Source organism: Strigops habroptila, chromosome 4 (assembly GCF_004027225.2).
Source record: "Strigops habroptila isolate Jane chromosome 4, bStrHab1.2.pri, whole genome shotgun sequence".
Classification (NCBI taxonomy): domain Eukaryota; kingdom Metazoa; phylum Chordata; class Aves; order Psittaciformes; family Psittacidae; genus Strigops; species Strigops habroptila.
In genome coordinates, this window is record NC_046358.1 from 3,457,469 (window position 1) to 3,479,686 (window position 22,218).

General features: G+C 36.6%; 1 protein-coding gene across 5 annotated transcripts in view; it reads right to left on the minus strand.

Moving 5' to 3' along the window:
* The window catches only part of PPFIA1 (PTPRF interacting protein alpha 1), a 62,621-nt gene that overhangs the window by 18,697 nt on the left and 21,706 nt on the right, over positions 1-22,218 (minus strand). For 2 of the 5 annotated variants that reach the window (XM_030484031.1, XM_030484030.1), the window contains exons 3-19: positions 19,471-19,572; positions 18,690-18,854; positions 17,750-17,824; positions 17,210-17,315; positions 16,742-16,965; positions 15,595-15,741; positions 14,567-14,701; positions 13,422-13,505; positions 12,746-12,877; positions 10,518-10,580; positions 9,166-9,245; positions 8,773-8,905; positions 7,905-8,128; positions 7,277-7,511; positions 3,370-3,521; positions 2,419-2,591; positions 1,486-1,579 (exon numbers count right to left, since the gene is read on the minus strand). In XM_030484031.1, the coding sequence (XP_030339891.1) occupies positions 1,486-1,579; positions 2,419-2,591; positions 3,370-3,521; positions 7,277-7,511; positions 7,905-8,128; positions 8,773-8,905; positions 9,166-9,245; positions 10,518-10,580; positions 12,746-12,877; positions 13,422-13,505; positions 14,567-14,701; positions 15,595-15,741; positions 16,742-16,965; positions 17,210-17,315; positions 17,750-17,824; positions 18,690-18,854; positions 19,471-19,572 (2,324 nt within the window). Of the gene's footprint in view, positions 1-1,485; positions 1,580-2,418; positions 2,592-3,369; positions 3,522-4,298; positions 4,329-7,276; positions 7,512-7,904; positions 8,129-8,772; positions 8,906-9,165; positions 9,246-10,517; positions 10,581-12,745; positions 12,878-13,421; positions 13,506-13,921; positions 13,997-14,566; positions 14,702-15,594; positions 15,742-16,741; positions 16,966-17,209; positions 17,316-17,749; positions 17,825-18,689; positions 18,855-19,470; positions 19,573-22,218 lie in introns of all 5 variants that reach the window. The other 3 variants (XM_030484032.1, XM_030484029.1, XM_030484033.1) reach the window with 3 other exon arrangements.

A 22,218-nucleotide genomic window follows, 5' to 3' on the forward strand; every position in this document is an offset into this window, starting at 1 on the left:
AGAATGTTAACAAAAAAAAGTAATGATTGCAACTGCATTTTTTGCATTTATTAAAGCAAGACAGTGTAGATTGATTTATTACAGAATGACATTTATTACTGGCATTGAGAAAGATCTATATTGTTCAAAGAACAGGCCTACCCCTATTTAGGTATGACCAGAGTAAAAGTATTTATTCAACCAAGATGTGGTCTGACTTTAAAGCTCTGTAGAAAAGGGAAAATACCAGATCATAATAATGTAGGATTGCCTTCAGTGTAACAGTTTGAAGAAAAACAGCTGAGCATTCTGTTATACAAACAAACCTAAATTCCATTCTGACTTTTCAAACCAACACACTGCTGGTTCGCATTAGCAGTCACCAGGCATTATTCTTCTTTGTTAATAGAACTCAGGTACTGCAACAAATCTCTCACAAAGAGAAAATAAGCACACTTGCTTTCCAATAGTCACTATTCTGTATTCAGAAGGCAAGTGAAAAAGCAAGACATGTCTGATCTTGGTCAGCTTTTTCGACACAGAGTAAAGGCAGCTGAACAGAACAGAAGCAACAGAAGTTCAAGGTAGACGGCTCAGCTCTGAGTGGAAAAATGCAAAGAATGCCTGATCCTACTTAGAGAAATTTGAGTATTTCCTGTATTACCATATAAGCATCAAATCAAGACTTCTACTAGTAGCAATATCTATTTTTCACCTATGCTTATAGTCTTTGCTTCATCCCTTCTAAGTCTGGGAACAATAAAGCATGCAATACATACTCAAAAGTTGAACATTAAACTAAAGATTTTCCAGGACACACACTGAAAAAAATTCTCATGACTAGGAAAAGGTAACTGTGTATCTAAAAGGTGCCATAAAAAGAGGGAATATTCACAATTTATGGAAAAAAAGAGGAAATCAGGTTTATGTGGTACAAGTAAAGATTTCAGCTGTTAAAATATACAAGAGAAATTGTCAGGACAACCAGAAGCAAAAAGATTACTGAAGAGAGCAGCAATTAGCAGCGGCAACACAAAAAGACAGACTTTCAGAGTCACCTGCTAGCAAGGAACCAGCAAATGCATACAAAAGGATCTCTGTACAGAATATCTCAGGCTTTCACTCTGTCAACACTTTCACACTCTGCAGCAAGTAGTAGCCAAAGGCAACTTGGGGAAATCTTCTAAATGAACCAAACCCACAGCAGGTATTAAATAAAACAGATGTGGGTGTGGGTTTGATTTGAGTCCACTTTTATCTCCAAGTTTGCTTCTTGCAGCATTTCAACATAAGCTTTCAGCACTGAAATGCATTTCAAACTTAGCATCACCTATGCTACTGTTATTATTGCTCTGGAAATAATCGTACTAAAAGTCTATAGAGGCTTATTAGCCATAGCACCATACTAGGCAAAAATACCTGGAAACAGAAAAAAACAAAAAAGAACACATTTTTAAACAAAGCAATATCTTAACAATAGAGGATTACAAATATTTGGTAACTTACTTTTTCTGCATTTTCCTGTTTTTTTCTGCCTGACCTCCAAGCTTGCTGAGACCTAATGCATCCTGAGAGGAACTATCTGCTTCTGCCATACCACCTACAAAAAAAGCAAGCCAAAAAAACCAGTCTTGTTGAGTTCTCTTGTTCAAATTTCTCAGTTTTGGCCAGTTGTAACTCAGAAATCACAACTGCTTTTCTGAAGTATTTAATCCTTTGTAATCTTACTGATCAGAAATGTACAAAGCCAAGTCTATAAATCCATCTATTGCTCCTTTTTCTAGTTGAATACATACCCATCAAAATGGTGTATAAAAATAGGAAAATCAGATTGGTAAGACTCAAAGAGGTACTGTCTGAAACCAGCTGGAGTCACATGTTTCAGAGAATCATGTTCATCATGTCACAAGGTGTCAGAGAATCTCATGTTTCAAACACCTGTAACATGAATTCTCAGTGTTTCCATATCACTTATGGTGCCAACATCAAGGACACTGCTTTAATGCAAAGAATTACACAAGAGAGAAAGGTAACCATAGCATTTACTAAGCCAGCTGGATTCGTTTCAAGGCAGTTCCTTTGGGTACGAAGTGAAGACATGACTGTTGGTGTCAATACCAACAAAATCCTTTCACTTCTGAGATATAGTTGAAATTTTTGCTTCACAAAACAAGCTGTAACAGTTCAATAAGGTTCAATAACCTGGCTATAGGAGACTAAAAGACAGCAACACCCAACTAGTTGAACTTGCATCCTACAATCATAAAATGATCTATCAGAAGATTCAGCGTCACTAGTTCCAAAAAATGCTGCACATCAGCAGCAAAATAATCAGTCATAAATATGCAAATACTGATACATACATCATAACATTTAGCCTTTCACACCCTCTCCTACTGTGAGATAAAATAAGAAGAAATAAAAGTAAGGCAAACCAACCTTGTCCTAACATTTCCTTGCTTGTTTGTCCAGGTCGTCCCTTTTCTTTCTTGCCAAACAAGCGGCCAATAGAGGATTTGATCCCCTTCTTTTTGGGGGCTTTATGAAGGGAATCTTGGCTACTGTTACTGCTACTAGGATTACTTGTTTGCCCATCCTGCGAGCCTGTTGAACTTTACAAAAAAAAGGAGTCATAAAGGAGCATATGTACAACACAACTACTAACATAAAATAGTAAAGGATAAGTTCTAGCTTCTGTGCAAGTTAATGAAAGCTCAAACTCACTAGTGACATCTAAGTTCAGTTTTTAATGAGTCATTAAAAAGAAATGTATCTACTAAAACACGTGTCACTAAATAGAAAAAACAGTGGAAACAACTAAATTGTGCAAGAAAGGGACATAATATTTATGTACTATAGCAGAGAACTACAAGTTAAGTCTTACTTTAAAAAATAGAAGTGTTTAAAATGTCAATTTTGGCCCCTCTGAATTACAGCACAAGTTCCTGACAAACTGAGGCAGACAAGGGAACTTTGACATAACTTGAGTGGAATCCACCCCAGATACTTGGCCACTTTGAAAAGAACATTTGTCAATCAAAATGATGCTAATTTTGTGATTTATTTCTAAGACCATATCTAAACTGCAACCTACAAAAGTCAACTGGAATTGTACACCTTTTACTTCCTAAACATGAAGCAAACAATGCAGACCTTGAGTACCAGAAGAATTCTTCACATAAAGCCATTTCTGATCATTAACAAAACCTGTATTCATATTATTTGTGTCACACAGCCACTCATTTAGTTTCACACTCTTTACTTTTGAGAAACGCTTCAACATCCAGACTACAATCCTATATGGTGAACAGCTCTGCAGTGGTAGGATTTTATTCTGATGATCTGAAATATTAAGTTGCTGGTAAGCCTGACTTATTCACAGCTACTTACTTCCTAATATCCCTGATATCTTCATGGCTCACTGTATGCAAAGCTCCTTTTTGGACTCTGTCCAAACGCAAAGATCGAGGTGAAGAAGGCGGTGATGTCTCACATTTTATTGTAGTTTTATCATCTCGTACCTCTTCTCTAGAAGCTGGAGACTAACGGAAAATGAATGAAAACTTAAGGGGTTAGGTGGAAATGCCAGAACACGAACGCAATTATCAGCACTACACAAAATACAGAGAGGAAAAATCAATTTTTTCAGTGTTAAAAGATTACTCTTGCCCTCAGCATTCTGCAGTCGTCTATTTGACTTTTCTGAATTTTCTGTTACCTTCAGTGACAAGCTATTAAATATCAGTCTTAGCCTGTGTAACGAGCAAGTAGCACTCATCTTTTATTCATTCAGAGAGCTAAGAACTCAAGTAATGTCTTCAACACCATGAAACTAATATACCTGACTTCAGTTTAAGCAAACTGTAAAGACAGAAAACCTGAGTCTTGTGAAAGAAGGCATCTCAGATCTCACTGTTACATGTTTAGGCAATCAGCAGCAAGATGACCAATTATATGAGGTCAGTTTCTACATACCTGTGGCTATGGCTTATCTCAAAAGTTTGAGGAACAGAAATCAGGCTTATTTGTGTGTGCACTTACACATCATTAAATATTTGTTTCATGAAGACTGCAAAATAGTAATTACAAACAGAAAGAGTCCAAAACACAACACGAGAGTCCAAAACCAAACACCACACACAACAAAGCCACACTTTAGGTAAAACGATTTACATTTCACATTTAATATCAAAGAGCACGTAATCCTGCTTTATTATAGAGCTACCCTGCAAATGCTTTCTTTTATGTTCCTGCTATCCATTAATGAGTTTGGGAACAGGGAAGGAAGGCACACCAGTAAATAAACTAAAGATTTTTACCTTTCTACGGTGTTTCCTTAAATCACTAGGCTGACAGAGGCATGCAAAGGAAAGAAATTTGGAAAAGCTGTATTTATTGGAAACTGTAGCACAGACTGAAACAACTCGTACAGACAAAACATATTAGGGAGAATATAAACAACAATTACAATGGCACAAAGGTACACAGCATGAAGTACTCTTCAAATCACAAATTACTTAAATGTATCCCTGAAGAGGGGTAAAGGAAGTATAAAAAACATAAAGCAAGACTTACAGTTGGTTAGCTACAAAAATACTGGAGATATTTGAATGTATTGCTACCACAGGCAAATTAGCACACAAAATGTGCATTATCTTCAGCAGGAAACCAGCGAAGTACATGAGGGGTACAAGGTATTGCATTTAAAAGGTGAGAGGATTTCCACTCATATATCAAGGACTTGCCTTGAACTATAGCACCTACATAGTAGCTATAGCAGGCTTAGTACCTTGTCTGCACTAGTCCCTTCTCATACATCAGTGATTTCTGCAGTTGTTTCCTACAAAGCACAAAAAACTTTAATAACTGTGAAGGACAGAGTGCCAACAATAGCTGATTTCTATATAGTAACAGTATTCTGGTGTTTTTACTAAGTTTAAAGACTGGAATGTTTGAGCAAGAGACTACCACCAGTTTTGTTTTACCCTCCATCCACTCCAGGAGCCACTGTATCTCACTTCATAGGTACTTCTCGCCTCTGCCAGTGCACAGAGCAAGGCAGTAACCTGGAGTTACATCAACAATGCTGAGAAAAGTTTCATTTATATCATTTGTCTAATAGTTATCATTGCATTTAGTGACAAATTATTTCAAAAGGCTGTAACCAAAAATAAAGTCAGTCCCCTCTGAAGCTGGAAGAAGAGGGAATATTGTGTTGTCTTCCTCCCACAAATGACAATTTTTAAGCATTTGTTTTTATTTGGAATACATGCAGCATTATATTTGTTATTTATTGTTTATTTCTAATACATGCTGCATTATGCAGCATGAATATGCAATTATTAATATGTAACCATTAATATGTAAAGCTGTGTTCAATCTGACCATATAGTACTATGTTAATAAATTGTAAGTTCACAATATCATAAACAGGTTTGCTTTGGAAGGGACTTTTAAAGATCATCTAGTCCCTCCTCAAATTCTTTAACAAAGCACAGCGGACTCATTTTCCCCTTGCTGGATCTTTTGTCTATTAATTCTGACAACCCATAAAAATGAAAATATTTAGCATATGGAATGAAAACAGGAACTGTTCAAGAGAGCTGAAGGTTTCACAATTTATCATGTTCATACTTTTTAATGATTTTAATCATCACAGGGTTTCAGCTAACTGAACTGCCTACCACTGCTACTGAAGTCAGCATTAAGCTCATTTGCATACATAATCAGAAACTAATTCAGCTTTCTATTAAAACATTGGGGGAAAAAAACCCCACAAGAACTCATTCAGCTTGATAATTCATAACAGCCATTCCCAAAGTTTCTAGAAAGCTCTTGTTCCTTAATACTAGAAGCGTAGCTTCCTGTTTTGAAGTTTTCATGAATCAGTTGCCAGGTACAAAAACACCAGACAAATGCAACTGCAAAAAACAAATTAAGTGCTTTTGATTCACAATTCTTATGATCAAAAGTGAACTTACTTACAGTTTACTCTTCTTCAGTTACATTAGATTTGAACACAAGACACACATTCTTCTGATCTAGCTTTCATGAAAATAGCTACTTAAATGTAAGATAAGTACTTAAACTACTTATTACTGTGAAAAGTTAGAATACAAACCACTCCACATTTTGAAATGCGCTTGACCCTGGATATGCAGCTCGAACTAGTATGAAGATGTTTTTTAAATGCAAGAAAGGCTACATGATTCCCTTTTATGGAAACGGGATAGACTTTTTGGTATATGTACACACTCATTTTAAAAAGCCAACAGAAGTAGTTAGCAAAAATACTTAGTTTTAAGTAATCCTATAAAGAGACCTAAATGAGCCAAGTCTGTCATTTATAGTCCACCTGGTCTTAGAGTGATAGACAGCATTCCTTGCCTATTGATTGGTACGGTTTAGGCATGATACAAGTACAGCAATCCAATACAGTAAGGTGTAGTAAGTATGGTGTTGTATGTACAACAAGTACAGTTTCCAAATGCACATGCAAATCTGGAGACAAGGTAATGCGTATAGAACTAAACCAGAGAAGGACCTTTTCCTAGAGTGTGCTTGAAAATAAATAACTGCATCCAAGATGCTCCTTAGTAAAAGGCATCCCAAATATGAGAAACAGATTGCTTAACATTTATGTAAAAAACAAGAAAGTAGAATACTTGCACCTTGTTTTTACAGATAGGTTTATGTGCATTAAGCAGCTCCTACAAGGAGCAGTCATATGAATGTCAAAAGAATGGATCCATCTTTCTCTACTCGCTGAACTGCTAAGCCCAATCTACTACTTCCTCAGCTACTAGGTCTATCAGATACTTCTTTTACCTATCAACCTTTATAGGTTAAAACGAGACACTAGCGCTCATTAATATGAAAACAGCTATGATACCTTCACAGTCATCAAGATTAATGCAATATATGCAAATCCCTTTTTAGCTGAATACTTAGTAGAATGGTGGAATAAAGCTTAAAGCAGAGGGAGAAAGTGACTGCTGTAGCACGAGTTGAAAATATTATTTCTTCTAGGAAGAGGAGTCAGAAGAAAGACCAGAACAACAGAATGAATACTTAGGCATGAGATGTTGACCAAATAATACACTTGAGTTCTGAACATTTTTCCTAATCATTATGACTGTATCTTACACTTTATATAGAAGTTGAAAGGAAGCAGTAGAAAAACCTAGAGAAAGGAAAAATACAGCTGAGTAAGGAGAAGAGGAAGGGGAAATCAAACGACTCATTGCCTACAGAAAAGGAACACTCTGCCAAAAAATTCAATTTAATAGATACTTACCAGTGTCATGATACCTAGTCTGTCCACTTCCCGAGCTGGACTATGTGGAATTCGCCTTGGGGTGGAGCGACCACTGCCAGGCGGGGAGGAACCAGCAAGTGAACCACTTGCATAAGGAGGAGGAATGGAGCTCATGGACCGGAATCGGCCATGGGCATCCAAACTTCCACTACCCACTCTGCTCTCAATCTCCTCTGCACGTTGCTCTGTGTTTTCCTTTTCTTCTTGTATAAGTCTAAAAGAAAAAAGGTTCAAAGGAACATGACATTCAAACAAGACCCATATGAAGAGTGGCTGACTCAGGCATTCGAAAGCTGTACTTATCACACATAACAGACACACTGAAAAATCCTCTAATCCAGTTGGAAAGAAGTGGTAAACACTCCTGCTATTACCACCGTGAAGCGGTTTCTGTCAAACTAGAAATATACAATCCCTTCCATAAATGGGTCTGAAGACAAAGAACCTGAAAAAAGTACTTAGGCATAAGCAAACTAGTTACTACTGTCAACCCCCCCACCAGGAAACTGAATGGACAATCACCATTTTCCAAATGACCACACAAAAAGTATTTCTAGTGACACAGAAACTCATTTTTAACCAAACCTTAACAGCAGATAGACCATACCTAATCTCTTTGTTGATGGCATCCAACTGTTCTTGAAGCATCATGGCCAAAGTCTGAGCATCAGCCTGACCACTTGGTGACAGCAGATCAACTGAACTGAATATAGTTTCCCTATCATCCTCAACATCAGACACATCAACATCACTTTCAAATGCTTGGGCCACATTTGCCAATACACTTGCTTGCTGGGCTCGCTCCCAGTCCTGCTCGTTCAGAGTTTGAACCTAAAAGGATAAAAATAAAAAATCCAAACTCAAATGGGAAAAAACATGGTATTTCTACTGTTTTGCAAGACGTAAAATAAGTTTTAAAGAGCCCACTTACATGCTGAATGCATCCATCAAGACAGCAATGTTTAGAGAAATGTAAAGAAAAGAAGGTGTAATGTAGAAAGCTTTGCCTCTTACAGTTAAGTGAAATGTAAAAATGGACAGCCCCATTGAATAACTTTAAATGTCACATATCTTGGCTATATACACCATAAATTACAGTAGCATTTTGCTATCAAATCCAATGAGAATTTTGGAATCAGCTTTATGTAATGAGAAATCACGTGTCCTGAAAGGGACTTGAAATTGCTTCCAGAGCAGTAACATGTTAGATTAGTGTATGGACACTAAAGCAGGACTGTTTCAAGTGATATTTTACAGGCTTATCATACCTAAACCAAATTGGAGTTCAAAGTAATAATTTTGCCATTATTTGTTAACTATTAAAAAGACTGGTAGCTTTGCATGACTTAGTAAAACAGGAGCTATAAAATCTATCATTATTATTGCTATGTAATCCTATTCTAAAATCTCCTTGCAACAGATCAGCCTCATCTTGCCAAAGGGTTATATTTATTTTCATTTCAGAGGTCTATTACCTTTGAAGGTTCATCTCTGAGAGCTGCCACACGTCCCTTCTGGGGACGCCTTAACACTGAGGAGGTGCCATAGGAGTCTGTATGACTGTCAGCCACAGATGAAGGTGTCATTGGGTATCTGAAATCGGGTCGGCTACAACACCAAGAAACATATTTTATCCTTATGAAGGTAGGGGGAAAGGGGAAAAGAAACCCAAACACCCACCCAAATCATTCCTCTTATCCCACCAGTGCCATTTTTTCTAAGCAGTATAAAAACTGCTTTATATGCTCTAGAAAGAATCCATTTGATAGCTATGACTAAAATATTTTCAGTTATTATAGACAAAAATACATTTATCAAAGGCACTCTGAAGAATTAGAGAAAACTGAACCAGAATTAAGTGCTGGTACCTATGATGAAGTGATGTGGCTCTGAGTCTCACTTGGTCATTTTCAGCCCTTAATGTTTCAACATTCACTACAAGTTGATCCTGTAAAAATAAACAGATAAAATACGCTTGGAAAGAAAAAAATCTGTGTAAAATAGTGATTTATAAACTAACACTTAGGGGTTTTACCTCATTCCTATGAAATTCAGAAATCACAGATTTTAAAACATAGCCTTCAATGATGTAAAATGTAAAAGTGATTTTTGCTGCAGCAATATAGCACCATCACAAATGAGCATCCAAGTGTGATTCTGTTGCCTCTCTACACTGTGACTCTAGGTAATGACAATATATATTTTAAAAAGTTACTAAATAAGATTCACATATTACTAACTTTACTTGAAATAAGTGAAAATACTGAATATGAAACAAAAAGATTTTTTAAGCTCTGTGCACAAAGGTTCTAAATGCATTCACTTTGAACTTGGACATTTTTACATGCTCTTAGAAACTCAGAATTTAACAACAGAGAAATCCAATGAATGGGAAAACAACGAAAGACTAATAAAAAGTGGCTGATGCTGAACATCTGTGCCTTGTGTGAACACTGCTGGCCTACACATATAAAAATTCAAAGCATATTCTGCAAAATATTCTGAACGTGTTCTCCATTTTATTACAGAAGCACAGCCTCTACAGCATGGCCTAGCTACTTACTAGAGCGATTTGGGGAGATGCAACACAATTGTGATGTAATAAGCAATAAGAAGTATTATCTCAGAACAGATAGTGTGACCACAAGATCTACTGCCACTGCTTAAGGACGCAAAGGAATGAAAGGCCCCACCACTATTATTCGAGAAGGGAACTTGTCAGTCCCAGGACAAGCAAAACACCAGAGAGCTGCTATTGCAATGAACAGCCAAGCTTAACACAGATTTCTCTCCCTGGCCCCCCAATTCTTTAAACTTTATCAGGCAAACAAGCATTTCATGATACCCAATGCTTTAAGAAAAAAATGATGGGAAAATCCCCAATATTAAAAGCATTTATCTTTTCTTTTTACTGTTCTGGTTTATATATAAAACAGTATAGAAGTTCTACACAATCTTTAAACTTGGACAAATTGTCAGTATCTCCAGCCACTTCACATATTCAGAAGTATGTTAAGTCTTTGAGTAAAGCACTATGTATTACCTATTAAAACGTCATAAAGCTGAGGCACACAATACCAGAACATGAGCAATAACAGCTCCCTACTTTTTAAACAGACCAGGTAATGTTAAGTTTTATGGGGGAATTAAAACCTGGTCCTGCTATGTAGCAATGCAGCAATTATTTTCGAGCATAACGTATCAGAAAACCACATTCTACCTTTTCATGCTGAAGTTCCTCTATTTGTTTTTTTGCATTTTCAATTTCTCGGAGAAGTGAATTCTAAAATAAAATATATCACAAATTATGTTACTTATAAAAGCTTTCAACTCTTAAACCATAAGCAAGACGAGTACCAAACAAGTCAGTCAACACTATGCAGGCAAATGCATCTTAAGTTACAGATACTTTATTGCTTTCATCATTTCACTTTGATTATAGTTGGAGGTTTATAGTTCCAGGTGTACAGTCCTCTAAAAAGTGGATTTAGTAACAGTGCAAGTTCCACAAAAATTTAATATCAACCTTTTGAAGCTCTGTTTGACAAAGCTAGTAAAAAAACCAAAGGAGTAACAAGGCAGCTAAACTAATTCAAAGTAATTCACCGAATGCTTACTAAGGCATTACTGGCTGTTACCATTAGGTTTTCATTTTATTTTCACTTGCCTGACCTGCAAAATCACCACATAGAAATTTCTTGGATGTACTGTATCTCCAGAACTGCAACACTCCCTGACTTAAGGGCCTTTGTTAATATCAGAACTGTCACCTTCACAGTTATACCATGACTTCTAAACAACTCCTGTAAATATAAATACTTATGGCTACTACAATCTCTACTCAAAACAGTTTCCAAATTCAGACTAAGAATCATCTGACAATTAAGAAACAATCACTTTTCCTTTCCCACAATTGCCAAAAAGCTCTGTTAAACACGTTTCCTTGAGGTAAGTAATACCATTATGACATGTTTAAGATGCAAATAAAGTTTCATACAAACAAATCATTCCAGGAAAAAAAGACCAGGAAATGAATCATTCCACGAAAGTGATCAGAAGAAAGTCTTACAATTTTACCTGCATGATTTTTCCCAACTTATCATAACAGAATGAGCTGGAAGCCACAGCAAGAGAATTTTTCTAGAAGCTGTTATGGTGAAGGACAACTAGATTTTCCTCATTATTAATGAACATAGTTAAGGTTTGGAAGGTAAAGGTGAGTTAGGGTCACCCCTAAGACACACAACCCAAATATTCAAGCATTTAAAAAAGAATATATGCAATCACCTGTTTCTCAGATATTGAATTTATAAAGACTATTACAGAACAACCTTGTTGATATCATAACAAGGCTCATAATAAGAACTTCTGAAGTATTAGGAGCAGTTGGTGATGTTGAAAATAGTTACGTCAACTAAAAAAACTCCAAGTTTGCAGCCCTGAATGCCAGATGAAAAACACCTTTATCATTAACTCTAATGGTGAGAATCAGTAGGAGCTACATTTGTTCTGCACCATTTGATACCTCTCAACTCTCAGAGCACAAAAGCAGGGCAAAGAACCAACTAAATCTTTGTAATCATCTCAGTGGAATACAATCCTGGAATTCTGGAAAGAATTCATGTCAGATATCACATGAGATACCTGACTGATGCTTTGGGAAGGAGAAATGAGTTGACATGAATGCAAGAGAAAGCAAACATCTAATAGAAGTCTGAATACATTGTTATATATTGCAACTGAAGCATTTTATTGACATGACTTTAAAACAAAAGCCACTTGGCTTTTATTGACCAGCTGGTCATTTCACTCTCCAGTAAAAGAAACAAAGTTGTGGTTTTGCATTTTTTTTAATCCAAGACAACGCAATTCAAAGTCAGCATCAAGAAAAGTGCTACTTTAGAAGACATTGCTTTGTTCGATGCAGAATAAGGGAATCTAACTTAAAGGCATGCATGGAAGAAGTGGCCATATATTCATATACCCTGTCTCAAAATTATCTACCTGGGAAGAAAATGCAAGACTGTTTCAACTTGCAAGAATCTCACAATGACTCAGGGTTAACTGGCACAGACAAAAGTAGTGGGAAATAGAAGAAACTGAACTGAAAAGGTCAAAGTTCTAGTCTTAATTCTTTAGACTTGTGTATTACACTGGATAAGCCTATTAATGAAGTCCATGCCAGCCAGCTAAGAAAGCATAAAGCTTCTCAAAAGATACCTTCTCAATACTGTAGTACAATGCCCAGGGACAACCTCAAAAAGAGTCTGAAGAACCTATTTTCAAAATCTATGGTAGAAAACAGCCTTAACATGAACTATTTATTAATAAGGATTTAGTATTTCTTTACTAAAGTTACAGACATTAAAACACACATTGCAAAACACACAAATCACTACACAATGATGAGCATCTCATTAACATATACGCTGGAATGTGACTTGTTACCTTATCTTCCAAGGCAGCCATCCTTTCCTTGAGATGAAGTTGGAGCCTTTCATTCGATTCAGACAGAAGCTTATCAACAGTTTCTGACAAACGTTTATTATGCTCTTCATTCATCTTCTCTCTCTGTCTAGCCTAAGATACATAAAAGCTACTGAAATAACTTATAATTCACAATGTCTGTAACAATTTCCAGGTTGTAAAACCAGCGAGCTTTCTTTAAACAAAATGCATTTCCTTTAATAGGCATATTTTTCCAAAGGAATAAGCAACACTTGCATGTACCTCCATGACTCTGTAAGGGAGTATAAGGGACACTTAAGACTCTAGTAACTGTTCAAAGATCAGAAGCTTGAAAAGCTGAGCTTACACTTCAAGAAAAAGCACATTTCAGAATCAATTTTTCCAGTCATTTAATAGGCAAGTTTTTGACTTGTCTCCTCATCAGAAAGTATGTTTGGAAATATCTCATTGCTAGCCATAGTTTCAAACTTTCATTGGAAACTTTAAGCTTTTTCTTGAGGTCTAAGATTAGCCATAGTTCAGGGGCTCGCCTCTCCCAACTATCATCCAGCCTGAATCTCCGGCTTTATTTTCAAGATGAGGAATAAAAACAGCTAAGAAGGGGATTAGATTCTTTCTCTCAGCTTTGCATCTTTGCTAGAAAGATGTACGGTACCCTTTGCAGTTCTTGATTCTTTTCTTCTAGCTGTGCTTCCATCTGTCTCAGTCGTTCCTCTATATTGCCATGTCTCTCCTCAGCCTGTCAATTTGAAAACAACATTAGAATTTGTTTGTTTTACAAATATAAAAGGTTTCAAACGCATAGAAACATGGAAGCACAATAATATATCTAACATGCTTTGTGCAACTGCCATTTATGGTAATACACAATGCAGAACAGATGCCTTTCTGTCACTGAAAGAACCTAGCAATAGTCCATATGGTAACAAAATGATGAAGCCTCTCACCCAAAGAGTACCATGAATCAACTCCTATTTGCAATGAGCTTGCAACAGCAGAAGTTCATTCATATCCCCAAGAATTAAAAATAAAATAAACTGAAATGAATGCATTTTCAGCTTTTCTTCACCAGCCTCGACAATATGACCCTTTGTTAGTAACCATGACAAAGCAGAAAGCAGCAAGCAGAAACAAGGACTAATATACAAATTCTACCTTCCTAAGCTTGGTGGTAAGTTCCAATACTTTAGCATCTTTAGCAGCAGAGTTCCCAGGAGACAAAAGGTCAGACTAAAGAGCCAGTTAAGGATAGGAAAGATAACAGGGAAAGAAATGAAACTAAGACTTTAAAAGGAAACACATACACACATGCTTGAAAAGGCTTATTTGTAGTTATTACATATAATTCTTCAGACTTCATTATTCTATTTGCAGCCTTCTAAAAGTCTTAGTATTAATGAGTACCATTACTTCTCTCTCTCTCCCCACAGTCCTCACTTGGTTAACAGTGAAATTTGGCATTCCCCTTCAGAAATAGTTCTTGGTTTAGAAGACCTTATGCCTATTATTGACTGAATTTTAATAAAAAGCAACAAAATAATAACTCAGAGATGTTTTCATCATGTAGCAGGAAATCTACTCAAGTTCCAAAGAGAAGAATTTCTTTTAAAAAGGGGGAAAAAATAAATAGAGAGTGTTCAGAGAGATGAACAGAAAACAGAAAGCAAGGAGAAGCATTTTCTGAACTAGTTAGGAGAAAAACAGAAACATAATGTAACTAAACCCACACTAAGAGCAGATTTCGTGCAGCAGGACACCAAGGGAGAAGAATCTCTTGAGGACACTGTCCAATTGACTCACCTTTGAAAGTGCTGCAACTCTCTGTGCCAGCTCAGCCTCCACCTCTGGCAAAGTTTCAGCTTTTCTCAAAGTCTGCTGCAGCTTTTGCTCAGCCAGTTCCAGTCGTTCTTGCAATTGCCTGTTCTTATCTTCACTCTATGATCATCAAATGTTTAGTGTTAAAATGATAATTCATTTCAGCAAAGAGGAAAGTAAGGCTACAGATTACTGCCTTTACTAGACCTATGGAGAACAAACTCTCCAAAACTGGCTTCATAACCAAAAATGTGGCATCATCCCCTTCATTACAATTTTGTGTATTCTGAAGGCAACTATATTATCAAATAAACACAGTTATGGTATGGGAAGCAGCACAGAACAAGTTGTGTATTTTCTATATCAAAGCTGTGCTACGACTTGAGTTACAACAAGGAAAAAATATATTTTAAATAACACTACACAGTTTGTTTTTATTCAAAGTCTGTACAACTTCTTTCAAGAATTGCACTAAAAGGGACTTCTCTTCTTGACTACGTGTTGCCTGCCTCTACTTTGAAAGTGATTGCCTAAACAACTACTTCTGGTTTATAAAGTTGGACTACTTCATGACAAGCATATGTCAAATTTCCTGTACAAGAAGGCAACATTTTCTTCTATTACAGGCTACAAAAATCACTACACAAAGTTTAAAACTCTTTTAGCTTAGAATGAGTAATTCTCACACATGAAACTAAAGATGCTTGGATACACATATAAGAACTTGAAAATCCACAATTCATAGGGACAACAGCCCTCCTGCACTGTGATCAAGTGCAACAAAATGCTCAAAACCATTTGCCCCCCCCAATAAACTGTCTCATCTTCACTTCCAGGGTAAAACTGTGGAATGCACTTTTCCAGTTACTGAAAAACAATCACTAACAACAGCACTTTACAAATGATATTTATCTTCCTAAAAGCAAAATACTTTAGTACAGTATGAACATTAATTATTTCCACTAGTTTTATGCTGAGCAGAATGTACTTTATCTCTCATTTCAAACTACAACCTGTCGATGCATGGAGTCTTTAGTGGCAATTTCATTTTCAAGTTTATCATTGAGGTCATGCACAGATGTAGCTTCACGTTGTGCAGCGAGGTAGCGTTTCTCAAGAGTTGTGATTCTCTCTTCCATGTCTTCCTTTTGGGCCAGAGTCTATGCAAGACACAAGACAGAATTCAGAATATAAAGGATTACTATTTAGTGATCAAACTGGGAGAAAAACCCACAAACCAAAAGTAATAATAAGCAAATAGAAGTCCGATCGACTCTGTTATTTTTTTCAGTAAGAAATGAAGTAGAAATAATAGTCTTACTTAGGCTTATAAGTTCAATGACTCTTTCATTTTCTTTTCAGAAATCTGGGGAGGGGCTTTACAAGGGGATGTAAGTGACAGGACAACGGGGAATGGCTTTAAACTGACAGTGGGGAGATTTAGATTAGATATAAGGCAGAAGTTCTTCCCTGTGAGGGTGCTGAGGCACTGGCACAGGTTGCCCAGAGAAGCTGTGGCTGCCCCATCCCTGGCAGTGTTCAAAGCCAGGTTGGACACAGGGGCTCGGAGCAACCTGCTCTAGTGCAAAGTGTCCCTGCCCGTGGCAGGGGGTTGGAACTAGATGAGCTTTAAGGTCCCTTCCAACCCAAACCATTCCAGGATTCTATGATTATATTACACTACAGATCTGCTATTTGCCTTTTTGATGGTACAAACACAGCAAATCTTTACTTCCTGGGGACATACAAAGAGTGTTCTTGAATTTAACTAAGCTCTGCTTCTATTTAATAATGATACAGTACACTGCAATACATTGGACCTTGGAGATTGGTGACTGATCAGTAACAGGAACTGTCAATCACATCACTGACATTTAAGTGATTCCTTAACCACATCTTTAAAAAATTCAAACTCCATGAATAGGCTTAGCATTTATGTCAAGATCAAGAATCTTTTCAAGAACATGTTCAAGTTCACGGTGCTAAATCTTCTCTAACTTAATATATTCATGAAGTATCTAGTTAGTCCTAGATTTTCTTCTCACCTATCAAACCAAAGACATTAAAAAGCATAAAGGTATAACTGAGCACCAGCAAGACTGAAATTCTATATAGCAGTTACATTTGTGACTACCCAAATTCTGACAGTTTATTCCTCACCTCTCGTACATCTCTCTGTAACTTCGTATTCATTTCTTCAGATTTTATTAAGTCTTTTCTAGCTGTGTCAAGATCTTCTTCCAGCTCTGTTACTCTGCTAGACAAAGTAGTAAGACGTTCTTTCATCTGTGTCTGCTCTTTGTTTTGCTTATCTATGATGTCCTGGAGTTCAATCACTTTAGTAAGGTTTTCATCGTGGCATAAAGAACCATCAGAGGATCGCTATCGAACAGGGGAAAAGAAAACATGTATTTGCATGTTACACAGAAATGTGAAAAACAAACTGTTACCTGTAAACACCCCTCCCCAAGATCATTTTATTATTGGATAAACTGCAAAAATTGAAGTTGTGGTAACAGACTGTTTAAATAAATAACCAAAAATCTTTTATTATACTTGAAAATTAATGATTCATCATCAAAGTTCATGATTAAAAATCAGACAACAGCTAAAAAAAAGTAACTAGCGGTACCTTCCCATTTGTAGTTGGTGTATTTTCTTGTTCATGATTCATATCCAGCATCCCATCTGGAAGTGTTTTCTTCTGATTATTTTGCTCTTTCAGAATCATTAACTAAAAGAAAAGAAAAGTTTACATCCATATGTTTCAAGTCAATTCCTTTCTCAGTAATAATATAAAGAACAGCTGCAAAAGCAAAGGAGCAAAACAATTACTGAGCCTACTGCAAGGTATGTATTAATAAAATATGGCACAGGCCCTCAAAAGCTTATGCCACTGCAACCCAAAAATTCTTACTTTAAAGCTACAGGAACTCTTTTCGTTGTTTTGATGGGAGGGGATGGGTAGGGGGGGTTGAGGTTTAGGGGTTTTTCCCCCTTTCCTGCTCTTTCAAAGTGACTAAGAACTATAGTTATCCTGTTTGTCAAAAAATCTTATACAAGAAGTCAAAGTGAACCTTAATAACTGAATAAATTACTGTGTACAAATATTGGCTAAAAACATCCACAATGCACACATGAAGACTTCTTTTAAATAAAGAAACATACCTCTTTATGTGTAGTACCTAGTTCTTCTTCCAATAAGCTACATCTTTCAAGTGCTACTCGTAACCTCTCCCTTACCTGAAAGAGTAATTCCAAGTAATTTGAAACCATTCAAATTAACAAGAAATCCGTTTAATTTATTGCCATGCAGACATGCCCTTTCAAATAATAAAAGGCACTATTTCCATTACACTTAAGAGACCTGCATAATCTTGAGTCTAATTACAATATACACTCTAAAAAGCCTTCCAGAGAAGCAAATCATATCTTAAAATCTAGCTTTGCCTTTTTTTTCCCATTAACTTATCCTATCTCAACATGACCTGTACGTTAAGGCAATAATTAAACACAGCCAGAATTTGCTTATCCTTTTATAAGGCACAGAGTGTGAATGCTTTATTTACAACACGGAAGAGACTGAATTCCACTTAAAATAATTTGCCAGTCTTTATATGCAAGGGTCACAGAAGCTAGGCAAACTATGAGTTGGCAGCAAAATTCACAGTAAACTTTACAACTTGCATATCCTGTTCCCAACATCAGGCACAACTGAAGGGCGGAGTTCCTTTAATTCAGCTTTACTGTATATCAGAGTGTAGGCAGATTCCCCTCCTCCTGTTCTCTCTAGTCCATTTCTTGTATTATACAATCAAAAGGTTAAACCCTGATATTATCCAGGTAAGCAAACGTACGCATTCCTACAACAAATATATCACCCCTGAACCATGCTTAGTTTACACTAGCACACTTGAAGCACTAGAATAAATTACTACTTCAGAGCAACAATACTAATTTAGGAGAGAAGTTACAGTTATAGCAAAGCCACCACCTTAATACAAAGAAAGTTCAGAGACTTCTAAAACTTCAGTATGAGCAACTGCATGATCCACACAAAATGAAGAAGGGACAGGATGAGAAGATGCTAGCTACCATATTTCATTACCTTTTCATCAAGGGCTTTATGGTGCTCGAATAAAGATTTTAGTGCTTTGAGAACTTCTACTTCACTAGAAACTCCTGCTGGAGACTGAGCTTGTCTCTTTACAACAGTCATTCTGAGAGATCGCTCATGCCTGGAGACAAGACACTCCAAATGTTCCAGTAAGAGCTAAACAGAAACAAACAAAAAAGGAACAATGTTTATTTTTGTTCTGCAGAGCTACAGAAAACTTTGCCTCCTAAAACACCAGGTTTTGAGTTTTAAACTTCAAACCTGAAAGCCAAAAAGTATTGCATCAGGAGTAAGGACCTGTTCTTAACATTTCACCTGTGAATGAATTTGTATCAGAGCTAATGCATTTCCTGTGTGTCTCAGTCTACTTTTTTAATGAGATTCCTACTTAACCAAGGTCTTCTCAGTTCTGCCACCAGCCTGAGGAACTGCGTGCTTGTCAGAAGGATACACATAGGAAATGCTCTAAATCAGAGAGAAACCGGCAGCAGTGCAAGATGTTGAAACAGATCATGCCTACTGACAGCTTGCCTGCTCTATTCCTCTGATCTTGGGTGTTAGATGATTACAAAACTTTAGCAGCAAGAAAGCTGAATGACAGCAGTGCAGTCTTGCAAGCTTTTCCTGATTCTGCACTATTGGGAGCTGTGCATAAGCTTGCAAACTTTCTTTATCAAAATACTTCCGACGGATTCATGTGCAAATATCAGGGAAAAAACACTTTTAGTTGGAAGCTTTAACATGGTGATCTTGGAGAAGACAAGGAACTAACCCTGGTATTATTTCTTTCTGCTTTCAGTTCAGCGATTTCTTCTTCCCTTTCCAGCAGCTGCTCCCTGCATACATTCAGCTCTTTTGTAAGCGCTGCAAATTCCTGAAATAAACCAGACAGAAATATAAGCACATCAAATATCAGGATACGGTGAGAGTGGATTCATGCGAACACTTGACATGATTTCTTGAAGTATTCATTTCAGATGTATAAAGCCAATACAGTTGTATAGTCATGCTAAACAGGCTTATGTTCAAACACTTACAACCGTCACACTGTCAACTGTAAAGATAAAGGATGTTTGACCAGTACTTTTGAAGACTTATTTGTCTCCCCATGCAGTTATCCGAGTTGGGGTTTCCCTGGTAAGCAAAGGGAAAACCCTATTCGTAATGCACTTAGTTATTGTTTCAGAAAGTTGTGGGGTTTGAGTTGGTTTTTTAATGGCCGTTGAGGGAGACATGAAAAAACAGAGCACTAAGCACAGTAAAATACAGAAACTAGTAAAATATGACAAATTTCAAGTCAGTGTTTGTGAGAGACAATGCGTAACACTGGCAGCTACCAGAATACACAGGTTACCTCTTTATAGTAATAGAGCATTCTTGAAGCTTCATCACAGGAGGACTTGGAACTTTACCTAGTTCTCTACTTAAGCTACACACAGGAATTTCATTTATACTTACTTCCAAATCTCACATAACGGAACTGAAACAGCCCTTTCCCTACAGTCCTGCTAGAAATCTCCAGAGGGTTAGAATCAGAACGTTCTAAAAGCTGAGCCCTTAGGCTCAAAGCCCTCAAAAGGCTTTCCCTTCAAATTCAATAAAGCTTTCACCAAACCAAACAGAAGTGAAATAATACATGGAGTGAAAAGTTATCAGGGAACAGGAATTAAGCTAACTCACATCAGTTACTGCATGTTTATTATGGTGAACATTGAGACTAGTCAATATTAAAGAATATATTTCTACATTTTGGGGTTTCTGTCAGGAAGATATGATAGCATTGAGTACGTTAAAGAGGCCCTACATCTTAAAACATTTCCACTCTTTATCAAAAGCCTCAATAAAAATACTCAACATTAAAGGCATTTAAATGTTCTATAAACTCAATGAGCATACTCCAGATAGAATAACAGATACAACTATACACAACATTTATAAGCAAATATTGAGCATAACCTTATCTATCCACTTATTCTGGCAAAATTTAAGTTGTAATCTGAACTATGTTAGAAATTGTTATTAACAGTAGCGTGAATGTGAACAACTCCATACTTTAGAAGAGGGATTTGTAGGAAACTGAAGTAAAAAAAAAAAAACCCCTTGTGTCATCAATGCAACTTAGAATGTGAAAATAAATACACACTGGTCATTCCAATGGCCAGTGAACACTCTAGAAGCATTTGTATAAGAAAACACTGAAATGCCAGTAAATAAATTAGGCTTCTCTATTGTCTAAAGTAAGGAAAACACTAATAAACAAAAGTCACATCTAATAAACAGTTGATTAGTACAGCTGAGCTGGTGATGATCAAGATGAACAAGACAAATGGCCAACTAAGATCAACATAATACTGTAGAGACACACTGTGTGTACAAACACCATTTCTCTAAATCTTCCAAATCCTGCAAGATACACTGCTTAGCAGACAGTAACTGTTAAGTAAAGCATAAGTAACTTACGTTTTACTTACGTAACAGACAATAAAACATATCAAGTAAAAACTTAAGATGGAGCTGTTCTGCAGTAAAATTCAAAGTGACAGAACACACATGCTTAAAAACAAAACAACACATCAAATAATTATGTTAGCACATCTGCAAATTCTGACTCGCAGCCAAAATAGGCAGACATAGTCAAAAGATACTGTCTGCAAAAGACACTGTCTGCAAATTCCAAGATTAATTTGGTAAACTTCATTCTAAAACATACATGTGACTGGAAAGACAAAGAAGAAGTTGCAAAACATATACCTACAGTGAATTCCTTTGAAATTATTAATGTATGAGGCTTTTAGAAGTTGCTATGAAAGGACAGTAAAACCACCATCACAGAACGCACCTCCAGAATCCCTCTTCCCAAATATAAATCTGTTCATTGGAAGAAAGATTCAGTGGAGTCCCCCTACTTCATCAGCAAATGACTGCAAGGAAAATTCTTGATTTCTTTTCCTTTTTCAACTGCAAAAGAAAACCTCTATTTGATTTGTTTAGCATAATTATATTCAAGATAAATATTCTACTGCAGTATTTAGAAGAGAAAAAACCTGCCCTATTATTTTCAAGTAAAAATCCCTGTAAATACACTTACTAGAACAACCTGGTCCCTAAATAAAGGTACCGGAACTTTTAAATACACAAAACAAGCAAAGGAAAACCTACTTCAAGCTTCACAGGAGCCAATGGAAAAACTGACTCTTGAGTTTTCCCTGTAGAACACTCCTTCATGTCCAAACTTCTCCCACACCTTCAACATCCCACCTGTGGGAGCTTCCAAAACTCACAGGCAATTGACAGCACACATGCCTTGTGTTCCAACACAAGCTTAGGTAAACCACAATGTGGTTCCAAAGTCACAGTTCCTCACATGCCATCCCTACTATGTATTAGGTAATGACGTACTACTGAAACTACTAGGAGTACTAATAGATTCAAAGTATTCACAAAAGAGCTTCATATGAACTTATTTTCTTGGTGGCTTTTTGCCCTTTTCAAATTAACAATATAACAAAAACCTCAAAAT